We start from the raw sequence: 14,491 nt of genomic DNA, 5'->3' as shown, positions 1-14,491 counted from the left end.
TGACCACTATCCTTCTGCAGCTGACAGGCCCAGACATTTAGAGGAACTCACTTTAGCAGAGGAACCTCCCTCTCCTCAGGCAGCAGGTCCTCCTCCCAGCTCTACGACGACAAAACAAGCATTCGAAATCAGTGACCAATGACGTAACAAACAATCGGTCAATGGAAGGATCTTAATGCTCCTAGTCAATAGTATGTGTGTGTAACGTCTGACCTCATGGCAGTTGTGGCCCTCAGGCTCTGAGTCAGTGAAGTGCTGAGTGGTGGGCGTAAGAAGGAGGCAGCCTCCGACCACGCTGAAGAGGAGAGAAGCCCGTCCAGCCCCATGTGGAGAGTGGTGTACACCACTGAGACATCAGTCTGCTGCTCAAAACACACACAACACACCTGTTTACCGCACACACACTATTAGAAAACACAACAAATCTAATGTAAAAATGCCCAGTAATGTCTAGTCTATATACATAGGAAATATTTTATTTACCTGGTAGCAGCCAAGCGTCACGTCCACAGACGTCTCGTGGCAGAGGTGAGACGCATAGTGGGTCACCCTGCCAGCCACACGCTGACAGAGAGAGAATACATGTTAAGGCCAAATGGAATAAGTGAAGAAAAGCCTAATCTAATACTATTTCAGTAGTATTTCCGTCTTACCTGGATCCAAGTGATGGACTGCACTTTGGTGGCACAGTAGGGGATGCCCTCTGGACTAAGCCTGGCTGTCTCCTTGGAGATGGCCCACACCAGTTGAGTCTCCAGGCCTGTCACCCTACTCACGTGGTGCATCCTCACCACCACCTGCTGTTGAGATAAACAACAAGACAACATCAACAAAACCACTTCAGCAATTGCTGTGACACATTTCCATCAAGATCAAATGACTGACAATGTAGGATTGGGAAGTTACAAAGACATAAACCTGGGATCCCCCACGCATGTAGGTGATGATGGGGCTGATGAACTGGAAAGTTCTCCAAGCTATAACCACCGGACCGGCATTGTTCTGCACATTACAATACATTCATGTTGGAAACAGTAAACATTGTAACAGTGATGTATGTGTGTGTGTGTGGGGGGGGGGGGGGGGTCTCTTACCCTGATCACAACAGGCCCACAATACAGGGGGCTGAACCTAATCAGAATCAACTGCCAATTGCCAGTGGCCTCCTAAAGCAGAAAGCAGACGAGATGTGTTTAATGTCAGAGACACAACTTGAATATCTGGGATATTTTTCAAACATAAAACCCCAAACTTTCTGAAAATTGTACCTCAAGGATAGTCTGCACATCTGGCACATCCTCAAGGATGATAGCAGCATTCTGGACATCAAGGAGGACTGGCAGCTGTGGAACATCTTCCAATGGCACATCCAACTGGACCTCATCCAGGACAGTTGTTTCTAAAATTAGGAACATTGGAATATAAAAGAAACAATTGTTAGGACATAAAACGTAGCAAGATTGCTAATACTAGCTAGCTAGGTAGCAAAAGTCGGTCGCTTAGCAACAGCTACTAAAGTTAAAGTTAGCTAGCAAGCTAGCTAGCTACAACATCTCTAGCATACGCATTTTTGCCAAATCTGAATTATAGAAATACACAACATTTCGCAAATTATAATGACATTGTTAAATTAAGTAAAATAAGTGTTAAACTCCACATACGCGCTTCTAAGTCGCAGTCCATCTGTCGACGATCACGAACCCTGCAAAACAGAAAAAGACAAGAAAAACAAGCCACAAATGAGTTTGAACAACCTGTCGACGCAGTAGGCCGCAGACGTCCACGCACTCTCTCCGCCAGTCTTGAAAAGCACCCAGGCATTTTCCAGTCGATTGTTCTCAGGTCTGAAAAATCAATCCAGTTTGTTGTCAGCAGCAAACAGAAGTTGTTGTTTTCGCACAGAAAACGTTCCATAGAACGTCGGTTAGATGTATCTTGGCAACACAGGTTCGACAATTATTGTTTACAAAAATTGCCATAGAAATGAGTTTGGAATTCTGATTACTTTTAGAATCCTTTAAAATTGCTTGTCAACATTCTATTGACGTTGAAGTGCTCCTTCGTAGTTCAGTTGATAGAGCATGACGCTTGCAACGCCAGGGTAATGGGTTCGATTCCCGTCACCACCCATACATAAACGACAACAGGTTTTATTGTAAATCGCTTTGGATAAAAGCGTCTGATGAATAACATATATTCATGTCCAAACGTCGTTTTCTTTGCCCTGATGTCATTACAAATGACATCGAATTAATCATTAGCTTGTTCTCTACAATATTATAACATTAATATACTTGTACTGGACAGTGTTGATGAAATAATAACGATAATTTGCTGTGACCATTGCTAGTTTAGACTGCACCGCACTTGGTTGTATATGTTCCATATTTGGTGTTGTGGGGTTAAATTCTCAGAGTAAATCGTCGGTAACTTTTCAACCATATATGGTAGAGACATTTAGACTATTGTTTTCTGATATAATATTCTATTGATTGGGCATATTTGTAAACCTTGACTGAATTAATAATTGTATGGGTGTACATGTATGGGTGTACACCCTATATATTTGGGGCTATTTTGACACCAGATGCTTTCCTATATCGTTGGTATAATATAAAATACAAATAACAAAATATTGTGTTTTATAAAGTCACTAGCTAGGTTGGAAGAATGAGACAAACACGGTTATTTTTGTGTGTTGTTTAACCCCTGAAAGTATAGTCTTTGCCACAGTGGGCAATAAAGTATTTTGGAGGACTTATTGACCAAATTCAGACACGGGGGGCCACAGCCCATGGAAAAAAGCACTGAAGGCTCTACACTACCGGTCAAAAGTTTTAGAACACCTACTCATTCAAGGGTTTTTCTTTATTTTTACTATTTTCTACATTGAAGAGACATCTAAACATCTAAACGATGAAATAACACATATGGAATCATGTAGTAACCAAAAAAGTGTAAAACAAATCCAAATATATTTTAGATTCTTCAAAGTAGCCACCCTATGCCTTGATGACAGCTTTGCACACGCTTGGCATTCTCTCAACCAGCTTCATGAGAAGGTCACCTGGAATGCATTTCAATTAACAGATGTGCCTTCTTAAAAGTGGATTTTTTTTCCATTTTAATGCGTTTGACCCAATCAATTGTGTTGTGACAAGGTAGGGGGGTATACAGAAGATATCCGTATTTGGCAAAATACCAAGTCCATATTATGGCAAGAACAGCTCAAATAAGCAAAGCGAAACAACAGTCAATCATTACTTTATGACATGAAGGTCAGTCAATACGGAATATTTCAAGTGTAGTCACAAAAACAATCAAGCGCTATGATGAAACTGGCTCTCATGAGGACCACCACAGCAATGGAAGACCCAGAGTTTCATCTGCTGCAGAGGATAAGTGTCATGATCGTTATTGTATGAATCGGACCAAGGTGCAGCGTGGTATGGTTCCATCCTCTTTTATTTGAAGTGAAACACACAGAAAACAATAAAGCGCAAAACAAAATGTGAAGCTAATGTAGTGCTCGCAGGCAACTAGACATAGACAAGATCCCACAATCACAGTGGGGAAAAAGCTGCCTAAATATGATCCCCAATCAGAGATAACGCTCAACAGCTGCCTCTGATTGGGAACCATACCAGGCCAATATAGAAATACAAAAACTACAGTACCCACCCTAGTCACACAATAACATGATAAGTTCATTAGAGTTACGAGCCTCAGATAGTGCTGCCCAAATAAATGCTTCACAGAGTTCAAGTAACTGACACATCTCAACATCAACTGTTCATAGGAGACTGTGTGAATCAGGCCTTTATGGTTGAATTGCTGCAAAGAAACCACTATTAAATGACACCAATAAGAAGAAGAGACTTAATTGGGCCAAGAAACACAATACATTTGTCCTTTGGTCTGGAGTCCAAATGTGAGATTTTTGGTTCCAACTGCCATGTCTTTGTGAGATGCGGTGTGGGTGAGGTGTTTTGCTGTTGACACTGTCTGTGATTGATTTAGAATTCACACTTAACCAGCATGGCTACAACAGCATTCTGCAGCTATACGCCATCCCATCTGGTTTGGGCTTAGTGGGACTATCATTTGTTTTTATTAATTATTATTTAAAAAATAATCATAATAATTGTTTGTTACTTTTACATCTTTTTCGTGGTATCGAATTGGTAGTTACAGTCTTGTCTCATCGCTGCAACTCCCGTATGGACTGGGGAGAGGCGAAGGTTGAGAGCCGTGCGTCCTACAAAACACAACCCAGCCAAACCGCACTGCTTCTTGACACAATGCCTGCTTAACCCGGAGGCCAGACGCACCAATATGTGGGAGGAAACACCATACACCTGGCAACCCTGTCAGCGTGCATTGCGCCCGGCTCGCCACAGGAGTCGCTAGAGCGCAATGGGACAAGAACATCCCTACCGACCAAACCCTCCCCTAACCCGGACGACGCTGGGCCAACTGTGTGCCGCCTACGGGTCTCCCGGTCGCGGCCGGCTGCGACAGAGCCTGGACTCCAACCAGGATCTCTAACTGCACAGCTTGCCTTAGACCACTGTTCCACTCAGGATAATTAATTTGTTTTTCAACAGGACAATGACCCAACACATCTCCAGGCTGTGTAAGGGCTATTTTACCAAGAAGGAGAGTGGCAGATGACCTGGCCTCCACAATCCCCCGACCTCAACCAAACAGATGTTTTGAGATGAGTAGGACCGCAGAGTAAAGGAATAACAGCCAACAAGTGCTCAGCATATGTGGGAACTCCTTCAAGACTGTTGGAAAAGCATTCCAGGTGAAGTTGGTTGAGAGAATGCCAAGAGTGTGCAAAGCTGTCATCAAGGCAAAGGGTGGCTATTTGAAGAATCTCAAATAAATTACATGTTTTGATATGTTTCACACTTTTTTTTTGGTTCCTATATGATTCCATTTGTGTTATTTCATCGTTTTGACGTCTTCACTATTATTCAACAATGTAGAAAATAGTAAAAATAAAGAAAAACCCTTGCATGAGTAGGTGTTCTAATAGCAATAAAGCACCCCTGAGGTTTGTGGTATCTGGCCCCTCCTTGGGCCTTATTGCTTAAATAACCCATATCTCTTTTATAACAGGATATTATCATTGATTATATGAAAGTGCATGTATGAATGAGTCTGATTTACTGTTTTCAATGGCAGGTTCACCTTCTGAAGCCAGATGAGGTTCCCAAAGCATGCTGCGCACCCACCAAACTCAGTCCCATCTCTGTACTCTTCTACGATGACAACAACAACGTGATCCTAAAGAAGCATCGCAACATGGTGGTCAAGACCTGTGGATGCCTGTGACACCAGTGATAGCCCATCTATCTATTCTACATCATTTTAATCAACTTAATTGCCATTGTTCCAAAAGATAAAAACAGGGTAATATATCTTGCAACCAGCAGTTGATAGCAATAATATGTCAATATGCTGATATATACTATGTATCTAATATATTGATTTAGAGTCAGAGTGGTATATGAACAACACCCATTGGACTTATAACCATACCTCACTTTTGATTAACTAAACTATTCAAATCTACAGTAATTCAGATAATTACATCACCCCTTCATGTCATATATTCTGTGACCAATCAAAGCTGTAAAGTACTGTATCATAAGTGCAATCAATGCTAAAATTCTTGTTGAACCATACATTTTTTCTCATTGTCTCTTTTAGATGTACTAAACATGGTTTGCAAAACGTACACATATTTTTCTTCTTCTTTAATCATACTTTTAACCAGTACAAGTTAGTAACAATGGAAAATGATAACATGAAAAAAAATGTTTGGCCATTTTTGTATGTACAGAGGAACAAATACACAGTGATGTATGTCCTTGTCAACAGATATCTGGAGGACTGTATATCGCTATACTTGTAATAAAATAAACTATACTGAACAAAAAAACGCAACATGTAAAAGGTTTGTCCCATGTTTCATGAGCTGAAAGTAAAGATCCCGGAAATGTTCTATACACCTCAAAAGTTTTTTAGTGAGCATTTCTCCATTGCCAAGATAATCTATCCACATTGAAAGGTGCACCATATCAAGAAGCTGATTAAACAGCATGATCATTACACAGGTGCACCTTTTGCTGGGGACAAAAGGCCACTAAAATGTGCAGTTCTGTCACAACACAATGCCACAGATGTCTGAAGTTCTGAGGGATTGTGCAATTGATATGCAGACTGCAGGAATGTCCACGAGCTGCTGCAAGAGAATTGAATGTTGATTCCTCTACCATAAGTTGCCTCCAACGTCATTTTAGAGAATTTGGCAGTACATCCAACCGACAATTTTCCTGTCCTGCTAGCCATTCAAAATGTAAAGATTACTTTTGGGTGTCAGGGAAAATGTATGGAGTAAAAATAACATTATTTTCCTTAGAAATGTAGTGAAGTTAAAGTAAAAATGGTCAAAACTATAAATAGAAAAGTACAGATACCCCCAAAAACAACTTAAGTAGTACTTTAAAGTATTTTTACTTAAGTACTTTACACCACTGGAGGTGCTTCAATAGAGTCTGACGTTCAGGGGTGGTTGGACATATAAGATGGGGTGCTGGTGAGCTTCTGCCCCCATTGTAGGTCAAATATTCCCCCATCCATGTCCAGGGGTCTCAGTGTTATGTCCCTTGACGCCATTATACCAGTCTCAGTGTTCAAATCGTGTATCTGTGAATCACAACTTGAAAGACAATGAGTGACAACATTTTCACATGTTGAGCAATACAACATATAACTGAAGCATACAGTAGTGCAAGAGTTTGCTGCTGACATCTCTACGATATGTAAAACACTAAACAACAATGGTATTCATGGGAGGACACCACGGAAGAAGCCACTGCTGTCCAAAAAAAACTTTGCTGCACGTCTGAAGTTTGCAAAAGTGCACCTACATGTTCCACAGCGCTACTGGCAAAATATTCTGAAGACAGATGAAACTACAGTTGGGTTGTTTGGAAGAACACACAACACCATGTGTGGAGCAAAAAAAAGGCACAGCACAGCAACATCAAAACCTCATACCAACTGTAAAGTATGGTGGATGGAGCATCGTGGATTGGTGTTGTTTTGCTGCTTCAGGGCCTGGACAGCTTGCTATCATCGAGGGAAAAATAAATTCCCAAGTTTATCAAAACATTTTGCAGGGGAATGTTAGGCTATCTGTCCGCCAATTGAAGCTCAACAGAAGATGGGTGATGCAACAGGACAACGACCCAAAACACAGAAGTAAATCAACAACAGAAGAAAAAACGCCTTCTGGAGTGGCCCAGTCAGAATCCTGACCTCAACCCGATTGAGATGCTGTGGCATGACCTCAAGAGAGCAGTTAACAGCAGACATCCCGAGAATATTGCTGAACTGAAATAGTTTTGTAAAGAGGAATGATCCAAAATTCCTCCTGACAGTTGTGCCGATCTGATCCACAACTACAGAAAATGTTTGGTTGAGGTTATTGCTGCCAAAGGAGGGTCAACCAGTTATTAAATCCAAGGGTTCACATACTTTTCCCACCCTGCACTGTGAATGTTTACACAGTGTTTTCAATAAAGATATGAAAACCTTTAATTGTGTGTTATTAGTTGAGGCAGACTTTGTTTATCTATGTTGTGACCTAGATGAAGGTTAGATCACATTTTATGACCAATTTTTGCAGAAATTCAGATATTTCCAAAGGGTTCGTATACTTTTTCTTGCCACTGTATACTGCATCTTACCCAGGCTGAAGATCCATCGTGTGTGTGATCGTTTTAAGCCTCAACATCAACCAGCTCTGGTGGCATTGGGGACTTGGGATGCTTGCTCTCAAAGTGCTGCTTGAATGTCTTCGGATCCGGCATCTGCGTCTGTAAGGGTCAGGTAAGGAATGGAGGATATTAACGATCATTGGCTGAGACTGAATTTTCTGGTGACAAACAAAGTAATAAGATGCATCCAACTACTACACATCACACAGGCCAGTACACTGGACAGCACTGAGAGAAACCTAAAGGTAGGCCCGTGAAACGTTCAGGATGCTGCATAGACTATGGAGGCTCTAGTCTAGAGTGCCAAGCATTTGTTCAACTCTCTAAATGGTTAAATGACTGACGTTCAGTCTAGACCTCAGTCTACAATGGCAGACTGTTAATGTAGAGTAGGGATAGTGAGAAGTAACTTTCAAGACTGAAGCAATTATCCCCTCTAGTGGTATACTTTATACTGTACCAGGTTACTACACACTGATAATACAAAACATTGAGGACACCTGCTCTTTCCATGACATAGACTGACCAAGTGAAAGCTATGATCCCTTATTGATGTCACTTGTTAAATCTACTTCAATCGATGTAGATGAAGGGGAATTAAAGATTTTAAAACCTTGAGAGAATTGAGACATGGATTGTGTGTGTCATTCAGAGGGTGAATCGGCAAGAGAAAAGTTTTAACTGCCTTTGAACGGGGTCTGGTAGTAGGTGCCAGGCGCACCGGGTTAAGTGTGTCAAGAACTGCAACACTGCTGTTTTTTTTCATGCTCAACCGTTTCCCACGTTCGCTGCCTGCACCCGCACGCCTGACCAGCATCACCACCCTGGATGGTTCCGACCTTGAATATGTGGACATCTATAAGTACCTAGGTGTCTGGCTAGACTGTAAACTCTCCTTCCAGACTCATATCAAACATTCTCTCTTTCTTTCTCTCTCTCGGAGGACCTGAGCCCTAGGACCATGCCCCAGGACTACCTGACATGATGACTCCTTGCTGTCCCCAGTCCACCTGGCCATGCTGCTGTTCCAGTTTCAACTGACCTGAGCCCTAGGACCATGCCCCAGGACTACCTGACATGATGACTCCTTGCTGTCCCCAGTCCACCTGGCCATGCTGCTGCTCCAGTTTCAACTTCCACCTGACTGTGCTGCTGCTCCAGTTTCAACTGTTCTGACTTATTATTATTCGACCATGCTGGTCATTTATGAACATTTGAACATCTTGGCCATGCTCTGTTATAATCTCCACCCGGCACAGCCAGAAGAAGACTGGCCACCCCACATAGCCTGGTTCCTCTCTAGGTTTCTTCCTAGGTTTTGGCCTTTCTAGGGAGTTTTTCCTAGCCACCGTGCTTCTACACCTGCATTGCTTGCTGTTTGGTGTTTTAGGCTGGGTTTCTGTACAGCACTTTGAGATATCAGCTGATGTACGAAGGGCTATATAAATAAATTTGATTTGATTTGATCTCCAATCGAAAATCAAATCAAGAGTCGGCTTTCTATTCCGCAACAAAGCCTCCTTCACTCACGCTGCCAAACTTACCCTAGTAAAACTGACTATCCTACCGATCCTCGACTTCGGCGATGTCATCTACAAAATTGCTTCCAACACTCTACTCAGCAAACTGGATGCAGTTTATCACAGTGCCATCCGTTTTGTCACTAAAGCACCTTATACCACCCACCACTGCGACTTGTATGCTCTAGTCGGCTGGCCCTCGCTACATATTCGTCGCCAGAACCACTGGCTCCAGGTCATATACAAGTCCATGCTAGGTAAAGCTCCGCCTTATCTCAGTTCACTGGTCACGATGGCAACACCCATCCGTAGCACGCGCTCCAGCAGGTGTATCTCACTGATCATCCCTAAAGCCAACACCTCATTTGGCCGCCTTTCGTTCCAGTTCTCTGCTGCCTGTGACTGGAACGAATTGCAAAAATCGCTGAAGTTGGAGACTTTTATCTCCCTCACCAACTTCAAACATCTGCTATCTGAGCAGCTAACCGATCGCTGCAGCTGTACATAGTCTATCGGTAAATAGCCCACCCATTTTTACCTACCTCATCCCCATACTGTTTTTATTTATTTACTTTTCTGCTCTTTTGCACACCAATATCTCTACCTGTACATGACCATCTGATCATTTATCACTCCAGTGTTAATCTGCAAAATTGTAATTATTCGCCTACCTCCTCATGCCTTTTGCACACAATGTATATAGACTCCCCTTTTTTTCTACTGTGTTATTGACTTGTTAATTGTTTACTCCATGTGTAACTGTGTTGTCTGTTCACACTGCTATGCTTTATCTTGGCCAGGTCGCAGTTGCAAATGAGAACTTGTTCTCAACTAGCCTACCTGATTAAATAAAGGTGAAATAAAAATAAAATAAAAAAGAATGGTCCACCACCCAAAGGACGTCCAGCCAACTTGACACAACATGGGCCAGTATCCTTGTGGAACGCTTAGGGCAGCTTGTAGAGTCCATGCCCCGACGAATTGAGGCTGTTCTCAGGGAAAAAGGGTGTGCAACTCAATATTAGGAAATGTTCCTAATGTTTTGTGCACTCAGTGTATGTAGTCCTACATGTTTTTAAATAGTACAGTATCACACACCACAGTACAAAACCATATAAAGTGTGGGCCTGTAGTATCTGTAAATCAACTAAACATCATTTTTATTTCCATATTCAAATAAAGCATCATTGTTCATGTAATAATCTAATATCAATATTATAACTCTAGGAAAATGTCATGAAATCAAATAAATGAAAAGACGGAAACCAAAATGTTTTTGAACTACAACTTATTTTATTTAAAAATGTAAAAATCTGTGCAAAGTAATGTAGTGCATTGGTGTCTAGATCCCTGTTGGGTGGCAAAGTGTCACAAGAATCCTGTGGGGAGAGAAAACAAGAGAATACATTAAATTAATGTGTGTTAAAAACTAATCAGGGTTCAACAAAGCACTTCAATTCCTTCAAAAGAGAGAGCGAAGGAGAAAGGAGTATGGTCCCTGCAGTAGGACTACATGCTGGCCATGAGGTTCTCCAAGTGGTACTCCAGGAGGCTGGAGAGCTCAGTGACCAGAGACTCTGGGTTAAAGTACCAGGCCAGCTGCTGGCCAAACATGTCATCTAGCAGAGCCATCAGCCCGCCCTGAAGAGAACACCCCACAACACATAGAAAATGGCTCTCAGTTACTAGCTTATCAAGAGGAGAGAGACCATCAGAAATACTCCCCCTAAAATGGCATTGAAACCCTGTAAACCATGAATAAGGAAGTAAACAGGAAGTAACCTAGACTCTTACATTGAGCTGCAGCAGGTATCTGTCAGCCTCTGGCTCCATGTTGGCAGCAGTGGGCAGGAAGGAGTACAGGAGAGCGTACAGACGCTCCACGAACCCACCAGGATGCTAAAGGAAACAAGGGAGGAGAAAAGAGGAGAGGAATTTAAGTGAAACTGCTAATAGACAGATATCAAAACATGTACCAGTGAGATGCTACTTACCACCATCAGGGACTTCTGAGCTGTCATCATCCCAAACAGCACCAGCTCAAAGAGGACATCTATCATGTTCATATGATGGATCTAGGACAAGAAAACATGTTTGGAGAAAATAGGAATGATTTCATATAGATCAGCTACTGTGATGTATAAAATACATGCATGTGGAAGAACTCAGTGAGACTTGAAAGAGTTCATGAACTCACCTTTGCCTCAGCCAGCTCCCTCTCAATGTCATTCCGCTTGGAGGGGTCACTCAGGTAGTCCACAAAGTCGTTATAGGTACTTATGAACTTGGCCTCGTCCTATGACAAAGAAAAGAGCATCTTTTAGTGAACAGAACACATTTCCCCTCAGGGATGCTCTCTTTCCCTTGAAAGAGAATGAGTTACCATGTGGTTGGCCTGAACCAGTGCGCCCAGGAGGACCTTTCCCGCCACAAACAGATGGTTCCTGCTCAGGGTGGAACCAAGCAGGGTCTAGGGAAGAGGGAAGAGTTAGGGTGAGACATCTTCCTCTAGGAGACAGAACAAGAAATCACAGAGAGAAAAAGAAAAGTGGGTCCACTCACAGTGAAGGCCTGGCGCAGGGAGACGAGCCTCAGGGCGATGTCCTCCACTTTCTTGGTGGTAAGGTAGAGGCTATGGAAGGGAGGGAATGGAGCATGTCAACCATTAGAGTCAATGGGGGATAACAGCATTATGACCACTATCCTTCTGCAGCTGACAGGCCCAGACATTTAGAGGAACTCACTTTAGCAGAGGAACCTCCCTCTCCTCAGGCAGCAGGTCCTCCTCCCAGCTCTACGACGACAAAACAAGCATTCGAAATCAGTGACCAATGACGTAACAAACAATCGGTCAATGGAAGGATCTTAATGCTCCTAGTCAATAGTATGTGTGTGTAACGTCTGACCTCATGGCAGTTGTGGCCCTCAGGCTCTGAGTCAGTGAAGTGCTGAGTGGTGGGCGTAAAGAAGGAGGCAGCCTCCGACCACGCTGAAGAGGAGAGAAGCCCGTCCAGCCCCATGTGGAGAGTGGTGTACACCACTGAGACATCAGTCTGCTGCTCAAAACACACACAACACACCTGTTTACCGCACACACACTATTAGAAAACACAACAAATCTAATGTAAAAATGCCCAGTAATGTCTAGTCTATATACATAGGAAATATTTTATTTACCTGGTAGCAGCCAAGCGTCACGTCCACAGACGTCTCGTGGCAGAGGTGAGACGCATAGTGGGTCACCCTGCCAGCCACACGCTGACAGAGAGAGAATACATGTTAAGGCCAAATGGAATAAGTGAAGAAAAGCCTAATCTAATACTATTTCAGTAGTATTTCCGTCTTACCTGGATCCAAGTGATGGACTGCACTTTGGTGGCACAGTAGGGGATGCCCTCTGGACTAAGCCTGGCTGTCTCCTTGGAGATGGCCCACACCAGTTGAGTCTCCAGGCCTGTCACCCTACTCACGTGGTGCATCCTCACCACCACCTGCTGTTGAGATAAACAACAAGACAACATCAACAAAACCACTTCAGCAATTGCTGTGACACATTTCCATCAAGATCAAATGACTGACAATGTAGGATTGGGAAGTTACAAAGACATAAACCTGGGATCCCCCACGCATGTAGGTGATGATGGGGCTGATGAACTGGAAAGTTCTCCAAGCTATAACCACCGGACCGGCATTGTTCTGCACATTACAATACATTCATGTTGGAAACAGTAAACATTGTAACAGTGATGTACTGTGTGTGTGTGTGTGGGGGGGGGGGGGGGGGTCTCTTACCCTGATCACAACAGGCCCACAATACAGGGGGCTGAACCTAATCAGAATCAACTGCCAATTGCCAGTGGCCTCCTAAAGCAGAAAGCAGACGAGATGTGTTTAATGTCAGAGACACAACTTGAATATCTGGGATATTTTTCAAACATAAAACCCCAAACTTTCTGAAAATTGTACCTCAAGGATAGTCTGCACATCTGGCACATCCTCAAGGATGATAGCAGCATTCTGGACATCAAGGAGGACTGGCAGCTGTGGAACATCTTCCAATGGCACATCCAACTGGACCTCATCCAGGACAGTTGTTTCTAAAATTAGGAACATTGGAATATAAAAGAAACAATTGTTAGGACATAAAACGTAGCAAGATTGCTAATACTAGCTAGCTAGGTAGCAAAAGTCGGTCGCTTAGCAACAGCTACTAAAGTTAAAGTTAGCTAGCAAGCTAGCTAGCTACAACATCTCTAGCATACGCATTTTTGCCAAATCTGAATTATAGAAATACACAACATTTCGCAAATTATAATGACATTGTTAAATTAAGTAAAATAAGTGTTTTAAACTCCACATACCCTCTTCGAAGTCGCTGTCACTGTCCATCTGTCGACGATCACGAACCCTGCAAAACAGAAAAAGACAAGAAAAACAAGCCACAAATGAGTTTGAACAACCTGTCGACGCAGTAGGCCGCAGACGTCCACGCACTCTCTCCGCCAGTCTTGAAAAGCACCCAGGCATTTTCCAGTCGATTGTTCTCAGGTCTGAAAAATCAATCCAGTTTGTTGTCAGCAAGAAACTGAAGTTGTTGTTTTCGCACAGAAAACGTTCCATAGAACGTCGGTTAGATGTATCTTGGCAACACACGTTCGACAATTATTGTTTACAAAAATTGCCATAGAAATGAGTTTGGAATTCTATGATTACTTTTAGAATCCTTTAAAATTGCTTGTCAACATTCTATTGATGTTGAAGTGCTCCTTCGTAGTTCAGTTGATAGAGCATGACGCTTGCAACGCCAGGGTAATGGGTTCGATTCCCGTCACCACCCATACATAAACGACAACAGGTTTTATTGTAAGTCGCTTTGGATAAAAGCGTCTGATGAATAACATATATTCATGTCCAAACGTCGTTTTCTTTGCCTGATGTCATTACAAATTACATAGAATTCATCATTAGCTTGTTATCTACAATAGTATAACATTAATATACTTGTACTTGACAGTGTTGATGAAATAATAACGATAATTTGCTGTGACCATTGCTAGTTTAGACTGCACCGCACTTGGTTGTATGTGTTCCATATTTGGTGTTGTGGGGTTAAAATCTCAGAGTAAATCGTCGGTAACTTTTCAACCATATATGGTAGAGACATTTAGACTATTG

General features: G+C 42.5%; 2 protein-coding genes across 5 annotated transcripts; both read right to left on the bottom strand.

Moving 5' to 3' along the window:
- Positions 1–185: 185 nt before the first annotated feature.
- On the bottom strand, positions 186–2,170 carry LOC116354348 (uncharacterized). Its single transcript, XM_031793290.1, has 8 exons — positions 2,006–2,170; positions 1,662–1,844; positions 1,269–1,399; positions 1,095–1,166; positions 919–1,002; positions 654–800; positions 484–564; positions 186–362 (listed from the first exon to the last, which is right to left on the bottom strand). Exons 2-8 carry the CDS (start codon positions 1,819–1,821, stop codon positions 186–188), a joined length of 852 nt encoding a protein of 283 aa, XP_031649150.1. The 5' UTR covers positions 1,822–1,844; positions 2,006–2,170.
- An 8,318-nt stretch (positions 2,171–10,488) lies between these two features.
- Positions 10,489–14,217, bottom strand: LOC116354396 (uncharacterized). 4 transcript variants are annotated; one of them, XM_031793724.1, is made up of 15 exons: positions 14,030–14,217; positions 13,678–13,866; positions 13,283–13,413; positions 13,109–13,180; positions 12,929–13,012; positions 12,664–12,810; positions 12,494–12,574; positions 12,223–12,372; positions 12,061–12,110; positions 11,879–11,948; positions 11,700–11,786; positions 11,514–11,612; positions 11,311–11,391; positions 11,111–11,215; positions 10,491–10,695 (listed from the first exon to the last, which is right to left on the bottom strand). In XM_031793724.1, exons 2-15 carry the CDS (start codon positions 13,841–13,843, stop codon positions 10,540–10,542), a joined length of 1,479 nt encoding a protein of 492 aa, XP_031649584.1. In that variant the 5' UTR covers positions 13,844–13,866; positions 14,030–14,217; the 3' UTR covers positions 10,491–10,539. The 4 variants fall into 4 exon arrangements, with proteins under 4 accessions (XP_031649583.1, XP_031649582.1, XP_031649584.1 ...); XM_031793721.1 differs by lacking the exon at positions 14,030–14,217 and having other exon boundaries at positions 13,678–14,011; XM_031793723.1 differs by lacking the exons at positions 12,929–13,012; positions 14,030–14,217 and having other exon boundaries at positions 10,489–10,695; positions 13,678–14,012.
- Positions 14,218–14,491: the final 274 nt, after the last annotated feature.

The sequence above is a fragment of the Oncorhynchus kisutch genome, linkage group LG17 (genome assembly GCF_002021735.2).
Source record: "Oncorhynchus kisutch isolate 150728-3 linkage group LG17, Okis_V2, whole genome shotgun sequence".
In the NCBI taxonomy this organism is placed as follows: domain Eukaryota; kingdom Metazoa; phylum Chordata; class Actinopteri; order Salmoniformes; family Salmonidae; genus Oncorhynchus; species Oncorhynchus kisutch.
This window is presented reverse-complemented; position numbering and strand designations above follow the sequence as displayed.